This window comes from Tursiops truncatus, chromosome 2 (assembly GCF_011762595.2).
Source record: "Tursiops truncatus isolate mTurTru1 chromosome 2, mTurTru1.mat.Y, whole genome shotgun sequence".
NCBI lineage: Eukaryota > Metazoa > Chordata > Mammalia > Artiodactyla > Delphinidae > Tursiops > Tursiops truncatus.
In genome coordinates this window covers 158,213,774-158,230,289 of record NC_047035.1, presented here as the reverse complement: position 1 = coordinate 158,230,289, position 16,516 = coordinate 158,213,774, and the positions used below count along the sequence as shown (strand labels likewise).

Below are 16,516 nucleotides of genomic sequence, written 5' to 3'. Positions count from 1 at the left end.
GCCACTGAATTTGCTGTTTGCTCTCTGCTTGGAACACTCCCCCCCAGGTTTCTGTGTGACCTGCTCCCTCCCTCGGTTCCTGCCTCTGCTCAAGTATCGCCATCCTCGACATCATCAACATCCTCAAGGCGACCTTCCTTGACCACCATCTAGAGAGGCGCGCACACGCACTCCAACCACGCTCATGCCCTCGCTTTGCTTTACTTCCCCCCACGGGATGTAACCTGTTGTTAGAAGCACTGGCATCAAGTTTTGTGTTTTACATCCATTTAATATCTATTTCCTTTAGTAGAATGAAGGGAAAGTAGTTTGCTTCATTCACAAATGTACTCCCAAAGCCTAAAGTAGTGCCTGACATATACTAAGTGCTCAGTAAAGTATTTGTTGAGCAAAAGGTTATCAAAGATTGTTGACTGCCACATACAGGCAATGAACTTGGAAATGTGAACAATAATATATATGAAAATAGTCACACTGGCATGTTCTTCCACTTAGGAAAACTTAAACCTGTTGTCACTTTTCAACAAGCTTATGAACCTAGCATGTTGATCAGTGCAGGCATCCGTGCCACTGGAAGGATACGAGAAGCGGTCGTTCCATGTTGCTCTCTCCACGTACTCCAACATGACCACAGCTTTGATTGTCGTGAGGAGTTTGTTCCAGGTTTCATCAAAATCCACTACTCTTGGTTTCAAAGACATTGTGCAAGTTTAGTGTTGAAATCTGTTAATTAAAAACAATGGTAAGGTTAGCATGAATTCTACAAGGTCAGTTACTTGTTTCTAAAGCACCACACAACTAGACAGCATGCTGCACGGAAGGGGTGAGACCAGAACCTGGCACGTGGTGAGAACAATAAACACTGGCTGCCATCTTTTCATGACTGTCCAGACAAGGAACTCCACAGCATATGTGCATTCACTGCAAACTCTAGGAAATAAAAAGCTTTTAGCACAAATTATTTATAACCCAGGGTGGTCCAAAGATTGAGAAGCCTCATTCAATTTGCTGAGAGAAAGAAGCTGGGACCTAATGAGCCAAAAAGTTAACTTCCATCATGAGAAATGCACAAGAGATACTCAATAAAAAGGTTTTGGCCCCAAATCCTTGTGGTTTGCACTCCTTAAACTGGAGACTGAGGCCATATATGAGAAAACACAAGACAATTAAAGGGTTTATTTTCCTGAAGCATCAGTTTAACTAGATTCCAAATCCTTTTCAATATCACACCAGAAGAACAGAATTAAAAAGAGAAACCTCTAAAGTTAAATTTAATTGCACAAGGGAGCACTTTTCCGGCACATGCCTTCACATCTTCCCCAAAGTTTTCCCTCGTTACTAGGACTGTGAAGCACCAAGCTAGTCTGTAGCCAGGGCCAAACAAGGAGGAAACATTCTTCCTCCTGTGTCCCGCTGTGGTAAAAAAGGAGGTAGGGAAACAGTGGGGAGAAGGGGGGAATGCATAGAGAGAAAGGGAAAAAGAGACAAGGGGAGGAGACCAGCTGCACGGTCCCAGCCCACAAACCGGAGGTGGCCCTGGGCCCTTCTTACGTTTCTGTCCTGTGAAGAAAAGAACTCAAGAGGAGTCCAAGGAAGGGAAGAAAAAGAATCAGAGAAGCCAAACAAAAACCCAAAAGAGGGTGTGCCACACTAAATCAACCCTCTTTCTTCAACATACCAGGGACTCCACCTACAAGCCTTAAACTTCCTCTAACTACCGAGAATGGATTAGCAGTAGTTCCTCTGTGTGTGTGTGTGTGTGTGTGTGTGTGTGTGTGTGTGTGTGTGTGTGTGTGTGTGTGTGTGTGTGTGTGTGTGTGTGTACTGGGGGAAGGGGGAAACCTAAAGCTCTAGCTCTAAATCAGAAAATTAACCTTAACTCTGTCTCACCCTTATTCACACATCCTATCTAACTGTGTTACTCAATACTTCTTAAATCCATCCATTCCTGTGCAACCCTATGAATGCTCTGAGATCAGGCCCTCAGCAGTTCCAGTTTGTATTAATCTTTATCAAAGAAATACTAACAACTGTTAATATTTACACAGTACTTACTATAAGCCAAACACAAATCTAAGTGCTTTATGTAAGTTCACTTAATCCTCCCAACAAACTGATTAGGTAGGGTCCAATGTTCTCCCCATTTTCTAGATAAGAAAACTGATCACAGAGTGATTAAGAAACTTGCTTTAAGGTCATGGAGCTATTCAGACCCGTGCTGTAACCCCTGCCCTCAACTGCAATATACAACTATACTGCCTTACTAACATCCTTAGTGAATACTTAGATACATGCCAGGCGTTGTACTAGGCTGAGGATACAGTGGTCAATAAACAAAGTTCTTGACCTTCAAGAAAGTTAGACTCTTGGATCTGGCACTCAGAAACAAAAATAACCTACATAAACCACAGAGCTGACCATGTCACTCTGGTACTGAAAGCTGTTTGTGATTGTCCACTATAGATAGCATCCGGTTTAAGCTCATTGGCAACATGGCCCACCAAGCTTCCATGGTTTGACCTTGGACTAAAGCACCTCTCCACCTTGCTCTTCTCATGGGACTCCCTTCCTTGACATCATAATCTGGTAACTTCTCTGCTTAGAGGTCACTGAACACAACAGGCTGATTCACACACCCTGCCGTTTATCCTCATTGTTTTCTGTACCTAAAATTCTTCTCTTCTCCTTGCCTCCCCCTTTCCACCCATTCCCCTAACTCCTACTGATAGTTCAGCCTTGGCCCAGAATATCTGCTTTCAAGAAATTTTCTGGGCCCACTTAAGCTAGGTAAGGTGCCCTCTTATGCATTACTTCAGAACTCTATTAGAGGATTAAACCATGCTCAACTGTGATTATGAGTGTTTCTTCAAGGTAGGGACTATTCTGTAACTGTCTATCAAAAAGCTGTCACTGTCTGCTTCACATTCCTTTCCTCCCCTTATAAAAATAGAATCATACTACACACCCTGCTTATAAATTATTTTAATGGTTGCACAGATTACCTTTTAGCTTTATTGAAGTTTTAGCAGAATCAGACTGGCATTGACTTCTCTGCTGAGACCAACAGGTTCCTGATAGAATGGGTTTATGTGCAGTGATAATCCATTCTTAGATGGATGGAAAATGTGGACACCAAGGTGAGAGAAGTCTTCATTTTATTTCAATTGTTTAAATGATCATTTACTCATGGAGCATTTATGTAAGGATGTGAAAGAGAGAGGGCAAAGAAAGAAACAAGACCACGACCACCACACTGTTCTTCTCCACTTCCCAAACTGTCAGACAACTCACAAGAATACATATGAGTCTTGTTTTCATTCCTGTGCCACATCATGTCTTTCACCTGGTGTCCTGTCAGGACCACTTCCATCCCCAGTCAGTGAGACTATGTCCTACTGAGCACCTGCAAAGTTCAAATCTCACATTACTAAAGTTTCCTCTAGCTTTCTTCTGGGTCCATTCATGCAATGTTAGGGTTTTTAACACTTTGGCACACAGGTACTGTGCCTATGGCCCCTAAAAATAAATCATAGTCTCCAAATTTAAAAAAAAATTGAAAAATAAAAATTCATGTTTACTTATGTTTCCAGATAACATTATGACAATATTTTATGACAATAACATTTACAAAATTTTCATTACATTTGAAAATGATTCCTAGATTAGATTTTCTCACTTAGAGCACCATTTCTAAGTATGTATGGCTGTCAATAATAGTAAGTTAAATAATCACAAAAGTGATTTATATAAACATAGTTACCATATGACCCAGCAATTCCACTCCTATGCAAGAGAAAACATGTCCACACAAAAACCTGGACGCAAATGTTCAGAGCAGCATTATTCATAAAGGCCAAAAAAGTGGAAATAACTCAAATGTCTATCGAGCAATAAATGGATAAATAAAATGCAGTACATCCATACAACAGATTATTATTCTGTAATACAAGAGAATGGAGTACTAATAGATGCTACAATACAGATGAACCTTGAAAACACACTATGTGAATAAAGTTGGTCACAAAAGACCACATGTTTTAGGATTCCACTTACGTACATGAAATATCCAGAATAGGCAAATCCACAGACACAGGAAGTATTTCAGTGGTTGCACAGGGCTAGAGGACTTGGAGAAAAATGGGAAGTGATTGCTAATTAGGTGATGAAAATGTTCTAGTATTGATTGTCATCATGTTTGTACAACCCTGTGAATGCGCTAAAAACCACTGAATTGTACCGTTCAAGAGTACACTAAAATGGTATGTGAAGCATAACTCAATAAAGCTGTCAGACACTTAAGGTGAAATAATCATATCAAAAACTTTGGAGCGGGCTTCCCTGGTGGCGCAGTGGTTGAGAGTCCGCCACGGGTTCGTGCCCCGGTCCGGGAAGATCCCACATGCTGCAGAGCGGCTGGGCCCGTGAGCCATGATGGCCGCTGAGCCTGCACGTCCGGAGCCTGTGCTCCGCAACCGGAAAGGCCCGAGTACCACAAAAAAACAAACAAACAAAAAACTTTGGAGCAATTTAACGTGGAGGGGAGGGGAGAAAAGGTATATTTACATGGTTGTAAATTCTGAAATCTCAGTCTCCCTCTCACTCCCATGCTCTAGTCACCAGCTCCCATCACCAGAGGCATATATTATATGTGTCTGAGGGTATTTTATACATATATATTGTTATTCCCCCTTTTTACATAAATGAATATAGAGAGGGTCTTTTTCTACTTGTTTTACATAAATGGTATTACACTGCTTACTTAACAATATATTCACTTAACAGTATATTTGGGAAAGTATTCCATTTTAATACACAAGGGTTTCTTTAATCTTAATAGCATTTCATTGTTTGGCTGTATCTGGATTCACTCTACTAAGTTTGATATGATATGTGATGAGTCCTCCAAAATTGAAGTGCCTAGTTTAATATCAGTAATTTTAAGTTAAATAGTTTTTTTTTAATGAATTAGTAAGCTCTTTTTTTTCTTTTTGCAGTATGTGGGCCTCTCACTGCTGTGGCCTCTCCCGTTGCGGAGCACAGGCTCCAGACGCGCAGGCCCAGCGGCCATGGCTCACGGGCCCAGCCGCTCCGTGGCATGTGGGATCTTCCCGGACCGGGGCACGAACCCGCGTCCCCTGCATCGGCAGGCGGACTCTCAACCACTGCACCACCAGGGAAGCCCAGTAAGCTCTTTTTATGTTGACATCAACAAGGTTTTCTTCTAAAGATACTAATAACACAATTTAAGTTACAACTGCTATACTAGTTGATAAGAGAAGAAAATTACACTATTACCATTAACTACCATTTACTAAATACCTTCTGAATTCCTCCTATGCTATACATATTATACATATAAGCATTACTAACCATCAACCTGCAAGTCAGCAAAATCCAGACTGCAGGAAACTACTGGATAATCAGATTTCTTCAATAAACTATGCACACACATAAGAGGAAAAGAGAGAAAAGAAAATGAGAGTGGGAGAGAGATATATGTGGAATGGAAACTGAACTAAAATAGACTAAAAAGGCACATTCATCTACCACAGTGTGACTGATCTTATTTGGATCTAGATTTAAGCTCCTTTTAAAAATTATATTTATGATAACCCTGGAAATTTATAAACTGATGGGATATTTGATGACTTTAAAAAATAATGTTTATAACAATAATTATGAGAGCTTTAAAACTGAGAGTCCTTATCTGTCAGAGACACATGCCAAAATATTTATGGATGTAATAAATGCTGTCTGAGATCTGCTTCAAAATTAAACAGCTTGTTTATGAATTGATAATTGTTGAGAATGAGTGATAAGTACATGAGGGATTATTATAATATGCATTTTCTGTGTATGTTTGCGATTTTCCAAAGTAAAAGGGTAAAAAAAAAAATCTTCACCATCATCATCATTAACAGTTCCATAAATATGGGGGGAAGCACATAAAAGAAATCAGAAAGCTTAAAAAAAAAGTAGTATTAATCCAAAAGGTCTAACATTCAATTAATATGCATTCTGGAAAATTAGAATGAGAGGTAATTATCAAAGAAAAAATATCCCAGAACTAATGAACATTAGTTTTCCAACTTAAAAGGGCATACTGAATACCCAGAATATTTGATTTTAAAAATAAATAACAAGGCACCTCTTTTTGACACATTAAAACACTGGGGGTAAAGAAAAGATTCCGTAAGTTTTCAGAAAGGAAAAAACGACTACATAAATTAAAGTCTTTAGATTTACAAGAGCAACACTGGAAGCTGGAAGGTAATATAAAGCAATGCCTTCAAAATTCTCAGGGAAAATGACTAACCACCTAGAATTCTCTATCAAGAGTGGTATCAGGGCTTCCCTGGTGGCGCAGTGGTTGAGAGTCCGCCTGCCAATGCAGGGGACGCGGGTTCGTGCCCCGGTCCGGGAGGATCCCACATGCCGCGGAGCGGCTGGGCCCGTGAGCCATGGCCGCTGAGCCTGCACGTCCGGAGCCTGTGCTCCGCAACGGGAGAGGCCACAACAGTGAGAGGCCCGCGTAACGCAAAAAACAAACAAACAAACAAACAAAAACAACTTCAACAAGATACCACTATACACTTATTAGAATGGCTCAAAAATTCTGACAGTATCAAATGCAGATGAGGACATGGAGCAACTGAAACTCTCATTTGCTGCAGGTGGGAATTTAAAATGAAATAACCACTTAGGCAGTTTCTATTAAAATTAAGCAAACACTTCCCATGTGACCCAGCAATCCCATTCCTGGCTATTTATAGATAAGAAATGAAGACATACATTTACAGAAAAACCTAAACACAAAATTTTAGAGCACCTTTATTCATGACTACCAAAACCCAGAAACCCAAATGTGCCATCAACTAGTGAATGGAAAACAAAATGTGGTGCTTTCACACAATGGTGTACTATTCAACATTAAAATGGACCAAATCACTGATATGTGGACAACAATGGGTGATTCTCAAAAGCATTATGCCAAGTGAAAGTAGACAGACTCATTAGGCTACGTATTGTATGGCTGCTGAAAAAGGCAAAAATATAAGGACATACATCAGATTACTGGTTGTCAGAGACTCAGGATGGACTACAAAGGAGCAAATAGGAAACTTCTGGGGTGATAAGATATTCTATATCTTGATTGTGGTGGTGGTTATGTGACCATATAAATTTGTCAAAATTCAAATAACTGTGTATCTTTTTAGGGTGAATTTTACTATGTGTAAGTTATACCTCAATAAACCTGACCCCTCAAACTCAACATGTCCATCCATTTCCAGTATTTCACATCTTAATAAATATTTTCATGCATCTAGCTCCTCAAGGTAGAAATTTTATTAATCATTCTTGATTTCTCTTACTCTCTTCTTCAAATCAATGAATAAGTCCTGTCAACCCTATCTTCTAACCATTTCTTGAATCCAACCACTACTTCCCATTCCCACTGACATCACCCTAATCCAAACCACCACCTCTCACCCAACTACTGCCTCCTAAATGAGCCACCTGTATCCTCTTTTGCCCCCTTGTTACATTCCAAATACTGTGGCCAATGTAAGCTTTCCAAAAATGCAAGTCTGATAATATCATACCCTCTGCTTACAATTCTTCAAAGACTTTTAACTTACAATCCTTATTATCTATCAATTATCATTTAAGAAAAAATAAAACTTCTCTGTGCTTTCTTAATTTATCACTGACTTCCCATGAAAGTCAATAAATACTTTACTAATATTCTGACAACAAAGACTTTTAAATCGGTTACCAGTTCTAAGAGAATAGCTAGGTAATCCAAAGTAAAGATGAAAATAAAGAAGCAATCAGGAAAATCAAATTAATAAGCTATCCAGATTTCTGATAGCAATGTTCTAAAATCTCTTTTGCTTTTAAAGTTTTTCTCCTCATACACATACCTCACTCCTCAGAACACTGAAAGGTGACCTGTCACTAACCTTTCCTTTCTCCTGAAAATCTTAACTTTCCAGTGAGTTTTAGGTACTGAGGCTGAAAGAGCTCCAAAATAACATGGTACTGCCCCAAAGTATGATGTGTTAACACAGCCTAACAAAATTCCCACTCCAAAAATGTTTTAAAAACAAAGTTACTAGTAATAGCAGAAATACAAAAGATATAACTTTGCAAAGATCAGATGGATTTTAATTTGGAGTGATACTGTGTAGTTCTTCACTTAGACATTTTTCATACAAAGAAGTGACTTGGATAATTACATTTCAGCAGGTAAAGCAGTAACAGAATCTCAAAACATTCCATTTTAAGCCTAGAACTGACATTGGTGCATAATTAGATATTTTATTTGAAGTATAAACTATTTCAGTAAAATGTATAACATGTTTAACATACTGATCAGTATGACTACAGCTTAACTACTGATAAACATTTCAGTTGCCTTCCAAAAGTATAATTATCAATAATGTAAATGGCTAAACGCTTAAAGTTGTGAGTCTCTTTTTAGTTAAAAAAACAAAACAAAACCAAAAAACTAGCAAATGATAATTTTTTATTTCAGTATTGATCAGTACCAGCAACAAAAATTTGGCATTCCAAAAATCACCAAAAAGATATAATACTGGGGACTAAAAAAATTTCAGGTAAGTCAACATACCATAGTTAGTTTTCAAAATGACATTCAGGGGGCTTATTGAGCAGGTTATATTCTAAATACACAAAATAAGGAAAATACTTAAGACCCAATCAAAGAGCATTATTAACTTTGCAATATTTTCCATTTCAAGGGCTGTCTCTAGTGTACACTGACCAAAAATGCTACCATGATTTCATATGAAAATAAGCTCCAAGAATGCATCTAAATACTTCCATCTTATGTACTGAATGTGTGATCCATTAGCTATAGCTAAGAGGTACCTTTGTTAGTTGGAGGCTCAGCGTACAAAGCTTACTGTTGCAATGAGGTTTGACACACAAGATCCACACCACAAATGTCATCTCCATCACATGACTTTCCTACCTAAGAATTTCTAGTAGTATGCTTAAAAAAAAAAAAGGAGGAAACTGGTGTAGAAAACAGTAAAGAGAAATACAGCAGTCTGTCATCCCAGTTGGCAAAATGCATAGTGCAAGATGAAAACCTCAGTCTCAAAAAAAGGGAAGGGGGACAGTGGTAAGTAGGGAATGTACTTATAATACAACAAAAAAGTTACAGAAGACATTTGCTTCCAAAATAAAGCTAATTTGACCAGAATTAAAGACCCTTCTCTCCTCAATGAACTTGAGACTCTCCCACACATCTACACAGACAGTATTTCTTTCCAAGTTTTCACATTGCTCCTATCAGCATGAAGTTTAATGTCTTCTTCACTTGCTTTCTCACTTTTTTCCATTTTTAACAATCTAAGCAAGGAATCTAAGATACCAACCAGCCTTAAAAAAAAAAAATTCTTTTTTTTTGCGGTACCCGGGCCTCTCACTGTTGTGGCCTCTCCCGTTCCGGAACACAGGATCCGGATGCGCAGGCTCAGCGGCCATGGCTCACGGGCCTAGCCGCTCCGTGGCATGTGGGATCTTCCCAGAATGGGGCACGAACCCGTGTCCCCTGCATCAGCAGGCGGACTCTCAACCACTGTGCCACCAGGGAGGCCAAAAAAAAAAATTCTTATATACGTATCAGGGATGAGTTAGAGAACCTGAATTTGTCTGAGTCTCTCATGGGTAGGCAAGCCCAGTTTGGCATGCAGGCTAGACAAGGCTATGACCAATAAGCCTTTTCACATATAATCCAATTAAGAGTGCATTTTTTTTCTAGGCCTGACTTTCTATCCAAATATTAAAAATGGTTACTCTAATTATCCTCTCTTTGCACAACCCAATGACTTGCAATATTTATTATCCTATTCTGAGAGCTAAATTAAGTCACATATATCTAAAAACCTTGGATTCATTATTTTGGTAACTTTATACTACATACATTATTATGACTAATAGAAAAGTATGCTCTATTTCTGTCAGAAAATAGTAGTCATAAATAAAAGGGGATAGCTAGTGTAAATGCTATAGTGCTTGATTGGAATCAGAGTTATCAGTGTGAACTCATGGTTTTTAACACACACACAAAGATAAAAAGATATAGAAATAAACATAGACGTTTGTGTATGCATGGATTAGTATACATATATAGTTCTCGCTCTGCTCACTGAGCGGGCCTAGGAGCAATGACACCCCAGCGGCAATGAACACACACAGCATCCAGATCTTGGTTTCTAGATACCATTCTCCAACAGAAGGAACCAGCGTTTGGAGAAGTGATTGGTTCCAGGGCTGCAGCAGGGAAAATATGAGCCTGGACATCTTATGATGCCAGAAAATAGAAGTGCTTTCCTAAAGAGGATGGGGGATGTCCAAAAGACAAAGAGCTAACCTGAAAGCCACAGTGGAACAATTTGAGCGATAAAATAAATAATGATAGAATTAGATTATAAACCATAGAGTAAAACAAATATCTATGACCCAACACTGATACAAACAAATTACGGAATAAACAAATATGGAGAAGGGACAGTTCTCTCTTATAGAAGAATTCCAATTAATAAGTGTAGAAGGAAATGAGAAATATATAAAATTGCCATCAGGTGAACACTACTATAATAATTATTACAAGCAAGAACTACCAAAGGATGCTGCAACGAATGGGCAAAAATTTGAGAACAGGATTTCTGCACAGTTTCAATCTCCCCCAAGATATCCAGTAATTACAAAGAGAAAAACAGTAACTTTACAAGCAGAGAAATTTAACAGACATGACCTTAATGAGAGTCAACATCACCTCTAATAGGATATACTGACACCCTGTATCCTGTGATGTGACGCATTGAGTAGGACTCAGCATCACTTCTCTAGTATTCCTGACAAAAATGTACAACCTCAATCTAACTATGAGAAAACATCAGACAAACCAAAGTTGAGAGACATTCTACAAAATAACTGACCACACTCATCACAAGCATGAAGGTGATGGAAGATGAGAAAAGACTATCACAGATCAGAAGAGACTAGGGAGACACATGCTAAATGCTGCGTCTGATCCTGGATTGAATCTTGAAAGAGGTAAAGGACATTACAGGAAAAACTGGTGAGATTCAAATAAGGTCTGTAGTTTAACAGTATTGTAACAATGTTAGTTATCTTCATTTTTATCATTGTGCTCTGGTTATGTAAGCTGTTAACATTAGAAAAGGCTGGGGGAAAAGTATACTTGGGCTCTCTGTACTATTTGTGCAACTTCTCTGTAAGTCTAAAATTACTCCAACATTTAAAAAACTTGGGGGGACTTCCCTGGTGGTCCAGGGGTTAAGACTCCACACTTTCACTGCAGGGGGCACAGATTGGAAAATTCCATATGCTGCACAGTGCAGCCAAAACTAAATAAATAAATAAATAAAATTTTAAGTATCTTGTACTTTTTTTCAACTGAAGTAAAACAAAGTTGAAAAATTCAAGGAATATCTATACAGGGTAAATCCAACATTTCGCTATTTGAAAAGCAACCTACATTGGAACAGGACTTAAGTCACTGAGTTAATAGATATTTATTAAGTATTTACAATATTCAGACCTCTCTCTACCAAGTACTAGAGATGCTGCCTTCAAGAAGCATACAGATGATAAGAGAAACAAAAATGATAAACTATTAGCCTGATTGATGAAAAATTCCGACACACAATCAGGCTATAATCCAATGATTAAATAACAACAGTAACATCATTTACAATGTTAAAGAATATAAATGAAAATCCCTTGGATAACTAAAATCTTCAAATAGGACATTAACATCTATACATTTCCAGAGTTCAAGTAGGCTTAACACATTCACCACACGTTTCATAGTAATTAGTGTCTAATGCTTCAAAAAGAAATATTAAATATTTTCTACCAAAGATTATATTTCTCCAACCTAGAAACTAGCTGCTTACTTATCTCAGACAAAAAAGAAAACAAAGGAGGTAACAATAACAAAAATAACCACAAGAATCAAACTGAACAAAACAGTTCATAAACAAAACAGTTCATAAATCAAGAACAATCTCAGAAAAAAAAGAGGTAGATCAATTTACATAGGAAGTTATCTGGCTAAAGACAGCTAACTGAAAATCAAAATGCCAACCAATATAAAAAGTATTATAAATTCAGTAGAGAACACAGTAAGTCTGGATTTTTTAATTCTTCAAAATAACAAAGCTTAAAGCAACTTACAGAATATTCCATCTCCCCTCCTCCAGGTCAAACAACAGGGTTTAACTGCACCCAAAAGTTGTTGCAGATGCTAATATCATGATCTTAACACTACTCACTGCCTCAAAATTTTTAAGAATCAAAGGAACTTCACTGTTCTAGTATCTCCAACAGGCCTTTCCAAATACACAGTAGTAACATAGTTTGAATCTATATACAGATCTTCTTCAACTTAAGATCAGGTTACATCCCACTAAACCCATCAGAAGTTAAAAATGTCGTTAGGTTGAAATGCATTTAATATACCTAACCTACGAACATCATAGCTTAGCCTAGCCTACCTTACACGTGCTCAGGACACTTACATGAGTCCACGGTTGGGCAAAATCATCTAACACAAAGCCTACTTTATAATAAAGTATTGAATATCTCATGTAATTTTTTGACTACTGTACTGAAAGTGAAAAACAGAATGGTTTTATGGGCACAGAATGATTCTAAGTATATTGGTTGTTCACCCTCGTAATTGCTAGGCTGACTGGGATCTGAGGCTCACTGCCCAGCATCACGAGATTATCATACTCCATATTGCTAGCCCAAGAAAAGATCAAAATTCAAAGTATGGTTTCTACTGAAGGCATATCACTTTTGTACCATCATAAAGTCGAAAAATTGTAAGTCAAACCATCGTAAATCGGGGAAGGTCTGTATTCTTTAAGATAATAACACAAAGATTATGCTAACATCTGCAATGCAATAGAAACATCACTGTTAAGATTCAAACCCAGGCAAAGAGCCAGATCACTCTGAACAAATAGTTTGATTATTAACTGGTTACTGAGAGAGAATTCAGTCATACATCTCAAGTATCAATAACTTGTTATGTCTCATGATAACATTCCAAATTTCTGCTTGTTTTTCTAAGATTTAACATCAGCCAAACTTCTTCAAAATATTAACATTCAAGGGCTTGATCTTGTCATTAATTTATCTGAATTTAACTGACAGTACATACATGAAAACGCTGCTTTCAATCATAATCAAACATTATTTTATCATGTAAAGAAAATAGGCAGATAAGGTGAAACACACCCACACACCCACACACACACAAACAGTGCAAACTTCTGTAAAAAGCCTCACAAAAATAAAAGCTCTTTAAACAACTCCACATGTGCAGTTCCCAAACTCAAAGAGGGCAGGGACCAAATCAGAAAATGTTGCAGTGCCCCAGGACTGTCTCCTCTTCTTTCTACATTCTTTCTTTAGGTGGTCTCATACTGCTTCATAACTTTTAAATACTATTTAATACTCTTAAAAATACAAGGTGTCAAAGCAAGGAAAGTATGCTTCCACTTTAGCCAAATGGGGAGAAGAATCTACACACATTTGCCTACATGTGCACAAAATATATCTTTGGAAAGATGAGTAAGAAACCACTAACATATTTGGCCTTGACAAAAACTGCAGGGACAAGAAATAGAGGAGATTTTCATTCTATATCCCATCAAACATTTCAAATTCTGAATCAGGTGAATGTAGTTTTTATCCAAACATAATTATAATAAACCAACAGATAAAGGTGGATGACTCCCCATCTCTTTCTCTTACTAGAATTTAAATCTGACGAAGGCAGAGATTTTTGTCTATTTTTTCACTACTACACACCCCCACCGCCTAGTCCACAGCTAGTACTTGAAAACTATTTGCTGAATGGACGAAGGACTCCCTAACCTCTCCACTGAAGTCCAGACGTGTATATCCAACTGCCTGCTTCTCAACTCCACGTGAACATCTAACAGGTCCTATGTAACACGTCCCCTCCAACCCTATCCCCATACAACAACCTGCTTCCCTCACTTCTTCCCCATCCCAACACGTGGCATCACCAAGCCCCAGGTGAAGCCCCAAACCCAGGAGTCACCCCTGTCCCAACCAACTGCATTCCCATCCAACCATGCCAAATCACTACTTTTAACTATAAAATATATCTCAAAATCTTTTTTACTGGACTCCAGTCACTACTCAAATCTGCCACAGCCTTCTCACTGGTATCCCTGCTATTCTCCTCTTATCCAATCTCCTTCACAGTCAGATTGTAAACCAGACCATATCACTCCCAGCTTCACAAAAAGGAAATAGCTTTTCAATGTACTTTAAGAATAAAAGCCAAGCAAGCTCCTTTGGATAACAGACCTCACATGACCTGACCCCTGGCTACCACCTAACCTCTTCTCTCTCGCGAGGGTCCCAGCTCACCTTCACTGAGTTTCTTTCAATTTGCCGAACCCAAGCTTGAAACCACCTCTAGGGATTTCCATTTACTGTTCCCTCAGACAGGAACACTCTTCCCTCAGACTTCCAAAGGCTAAATCCTTCCCACTTTTCAGGTATCAGGTCAAAAGTCACCTCAGTCAGGTCTTTCCTGACCACAGCATCTGAAACAGTCTGTCCCAGTCACTACCACAACTCCCTATTTTACTTCCTTTATAGCACTTATGATTCTCTGAAATTGCTTTTATTTCTTAATTACTTTCTGACTTTCCCTTACCTCCCAGAATTGAAGCTCCAGGAAAGCAGAAATTTCATGTGTCTTGTTTATGGTTGTATCCCTAATGCTTCCAGTAATGCTTGGCATACGAATCAGGTGCTTAATAAATATTGAACTGTTAGACAAGGCAAAACTGACTTTAAAGAAGGTCCACAGCATTTAATTTAGTGACAAACTGGTGAAGATAAAAAACATGAATAAACTACCTTTCCATATAAAACACTGAAAAAATCACCAAAGGGTGGAGAGTGAAGTAACAGTATTTCAGATGCAAGTGAACATTCAAAGACATAGAAAAGGTATTTTTCACATACTTTGTGCATGCACACTACAGAGATGTTCCCCCAACTTATAAACAGCATCTCGCGGCGGGGGGTGGGGGGAAGAAGATTAACTCAAAACACTGTGTACATCTGCTATTTCATCTCTGACTCTTTTGGAAGGGTCTTCCAAACACTATATTTGGGCAAAAGAGGCAAAATATAAACAATTTGTTCAACTGTCTGTCTTGGAAAGAACTGTGAGATTGTAAAAAGGAAGGAGCAGTCTTTTGAGTGTGTTTAAATGCCTATTACGTAGTCGGTAGTAAATGAGAACTAAGTGATTATTTCCCATACCTTACTATGAGTGTAGATTTGGGACAGGTCTAGTTCAAAGATGCTTACACTGTAAAGTCAAACAGTCTGTAGCAAATGTTAATAGTTTTTATCTTATTATCAAAATTTTAACTTCCAAGGTACTGTCCTTCAACTGGTAATAGTAATCCCTGGGGAAAGGAGAGGATTTAACGATAACAACAGCCTGCAACTCGCAAATGTTTTATGTACATGCACGTATTTGCGGGGTGATGGGGAATGGTGCAGACTCCCTGGTGTGTAACTAAGTGCTCTTAAGAGAGTCTAAGGATCTAATTTCACCAAACCCTAAGTGGTGAGACAGGTCTAGCATGCACATAGGACACTACTCCCCAGAGCTATCAATCTTCGCTGTCTGCGGAAACAAAAGTGAAAACACTCGTAGTAAGGATATAAGAGACTGATGCCGCCCCACCCCCGCCCCCAGCAGACACACAGAGCTCTGTGCCCGCGTGAGGACGTAAATAAGCAGAGAACACGCACTCGCACCTTCCCTCCCTAGGAGGAAAATGAGGCCGAGGGAGGGGCGGCCAAGACCGGCTTGGGAGGCCCGGGATGCAGTCCGGGGGCGGCCGGGCTCCGGGGCTGGCGCTCCTGGAGCCGGGGTCACCCACAGGACACCCGGTCCCCAGCCGCCCCTCCATCCCTCCCCTCCCCCTCCGTGCCCCCAACTCCTCTCCCCGCCCCAGCCCCGCCACCCACTAACCGGGAAGGGAAGTTTCCCGGTGCCCGCAACCGGATCCGGGCCTTCAGCGGGTTACCTGCTGCAGAGGCGGGACGCGGGGCAGGGGCCAGGGGTGGGAGACAGCCCGAGGGCGCGCAGGACGAAGCCCGGCGAGGAGGGTGGGCGGCGGCGGCTGTCAGCTCCGTCCCTGCTCACCGCGCTGCCATTACTGCGCGCAGGCGCCTCCCCGCCGGCCGCCGCCACCGCCGAGAAGGGGGGGGGCCCGGGCCGGGGCCGCGGCCGGGCACTCACCTGCCGCCGCGGGAACACGGCAGAGCTCCCGGATGGGACGGCGCTGTGGGAAGCGGAAAGGGGAGAAGGGCGGGCGGGCTATGCGAGCTGTGAAACAACTGTCCTCCAATGCCCGGCTTTCCCGAACCGCCCTCTGGG

At 39.8% G+C, this 16,516-nt stretch overlaps 1 protein-coding gene across 4 annotated transcripts in view; it reads right to left on the bottom strand.

Annotated features, from left to right (window-relative positions):
- CUL2 (cullin 2) overlaps positions 1 to 16,516 on the bottom strand; it is an 81,129-nt gene extending 64,613 nt beyond the window's left edge. For 2 of the 4 annotated variants that reach the window (XM_004322181.4, XM_073801601.1), the window contains exons 1-2: positions 16,164 to 16,320; positions 583 to 723 (exon numbers count right to left, since the gene is read on the bottom strand). In XM_004322181.4, the coding sequence (XP_004322229.1) occupies positions 583 to 701 (119 nt within the window). In that variant the 5' untranslated portion in view covers positions 702 to 723; positions 16,164 to 16,320. Of the gene's footprint in view, positions 1 to 582; positions 724 to 16,108; positions 16,321 to 16,378 lie in introns of those variants that run through there. The other 2 variants (XM_019933343.3, XM_004322182.4) reach the window with 2 other exon arrangements.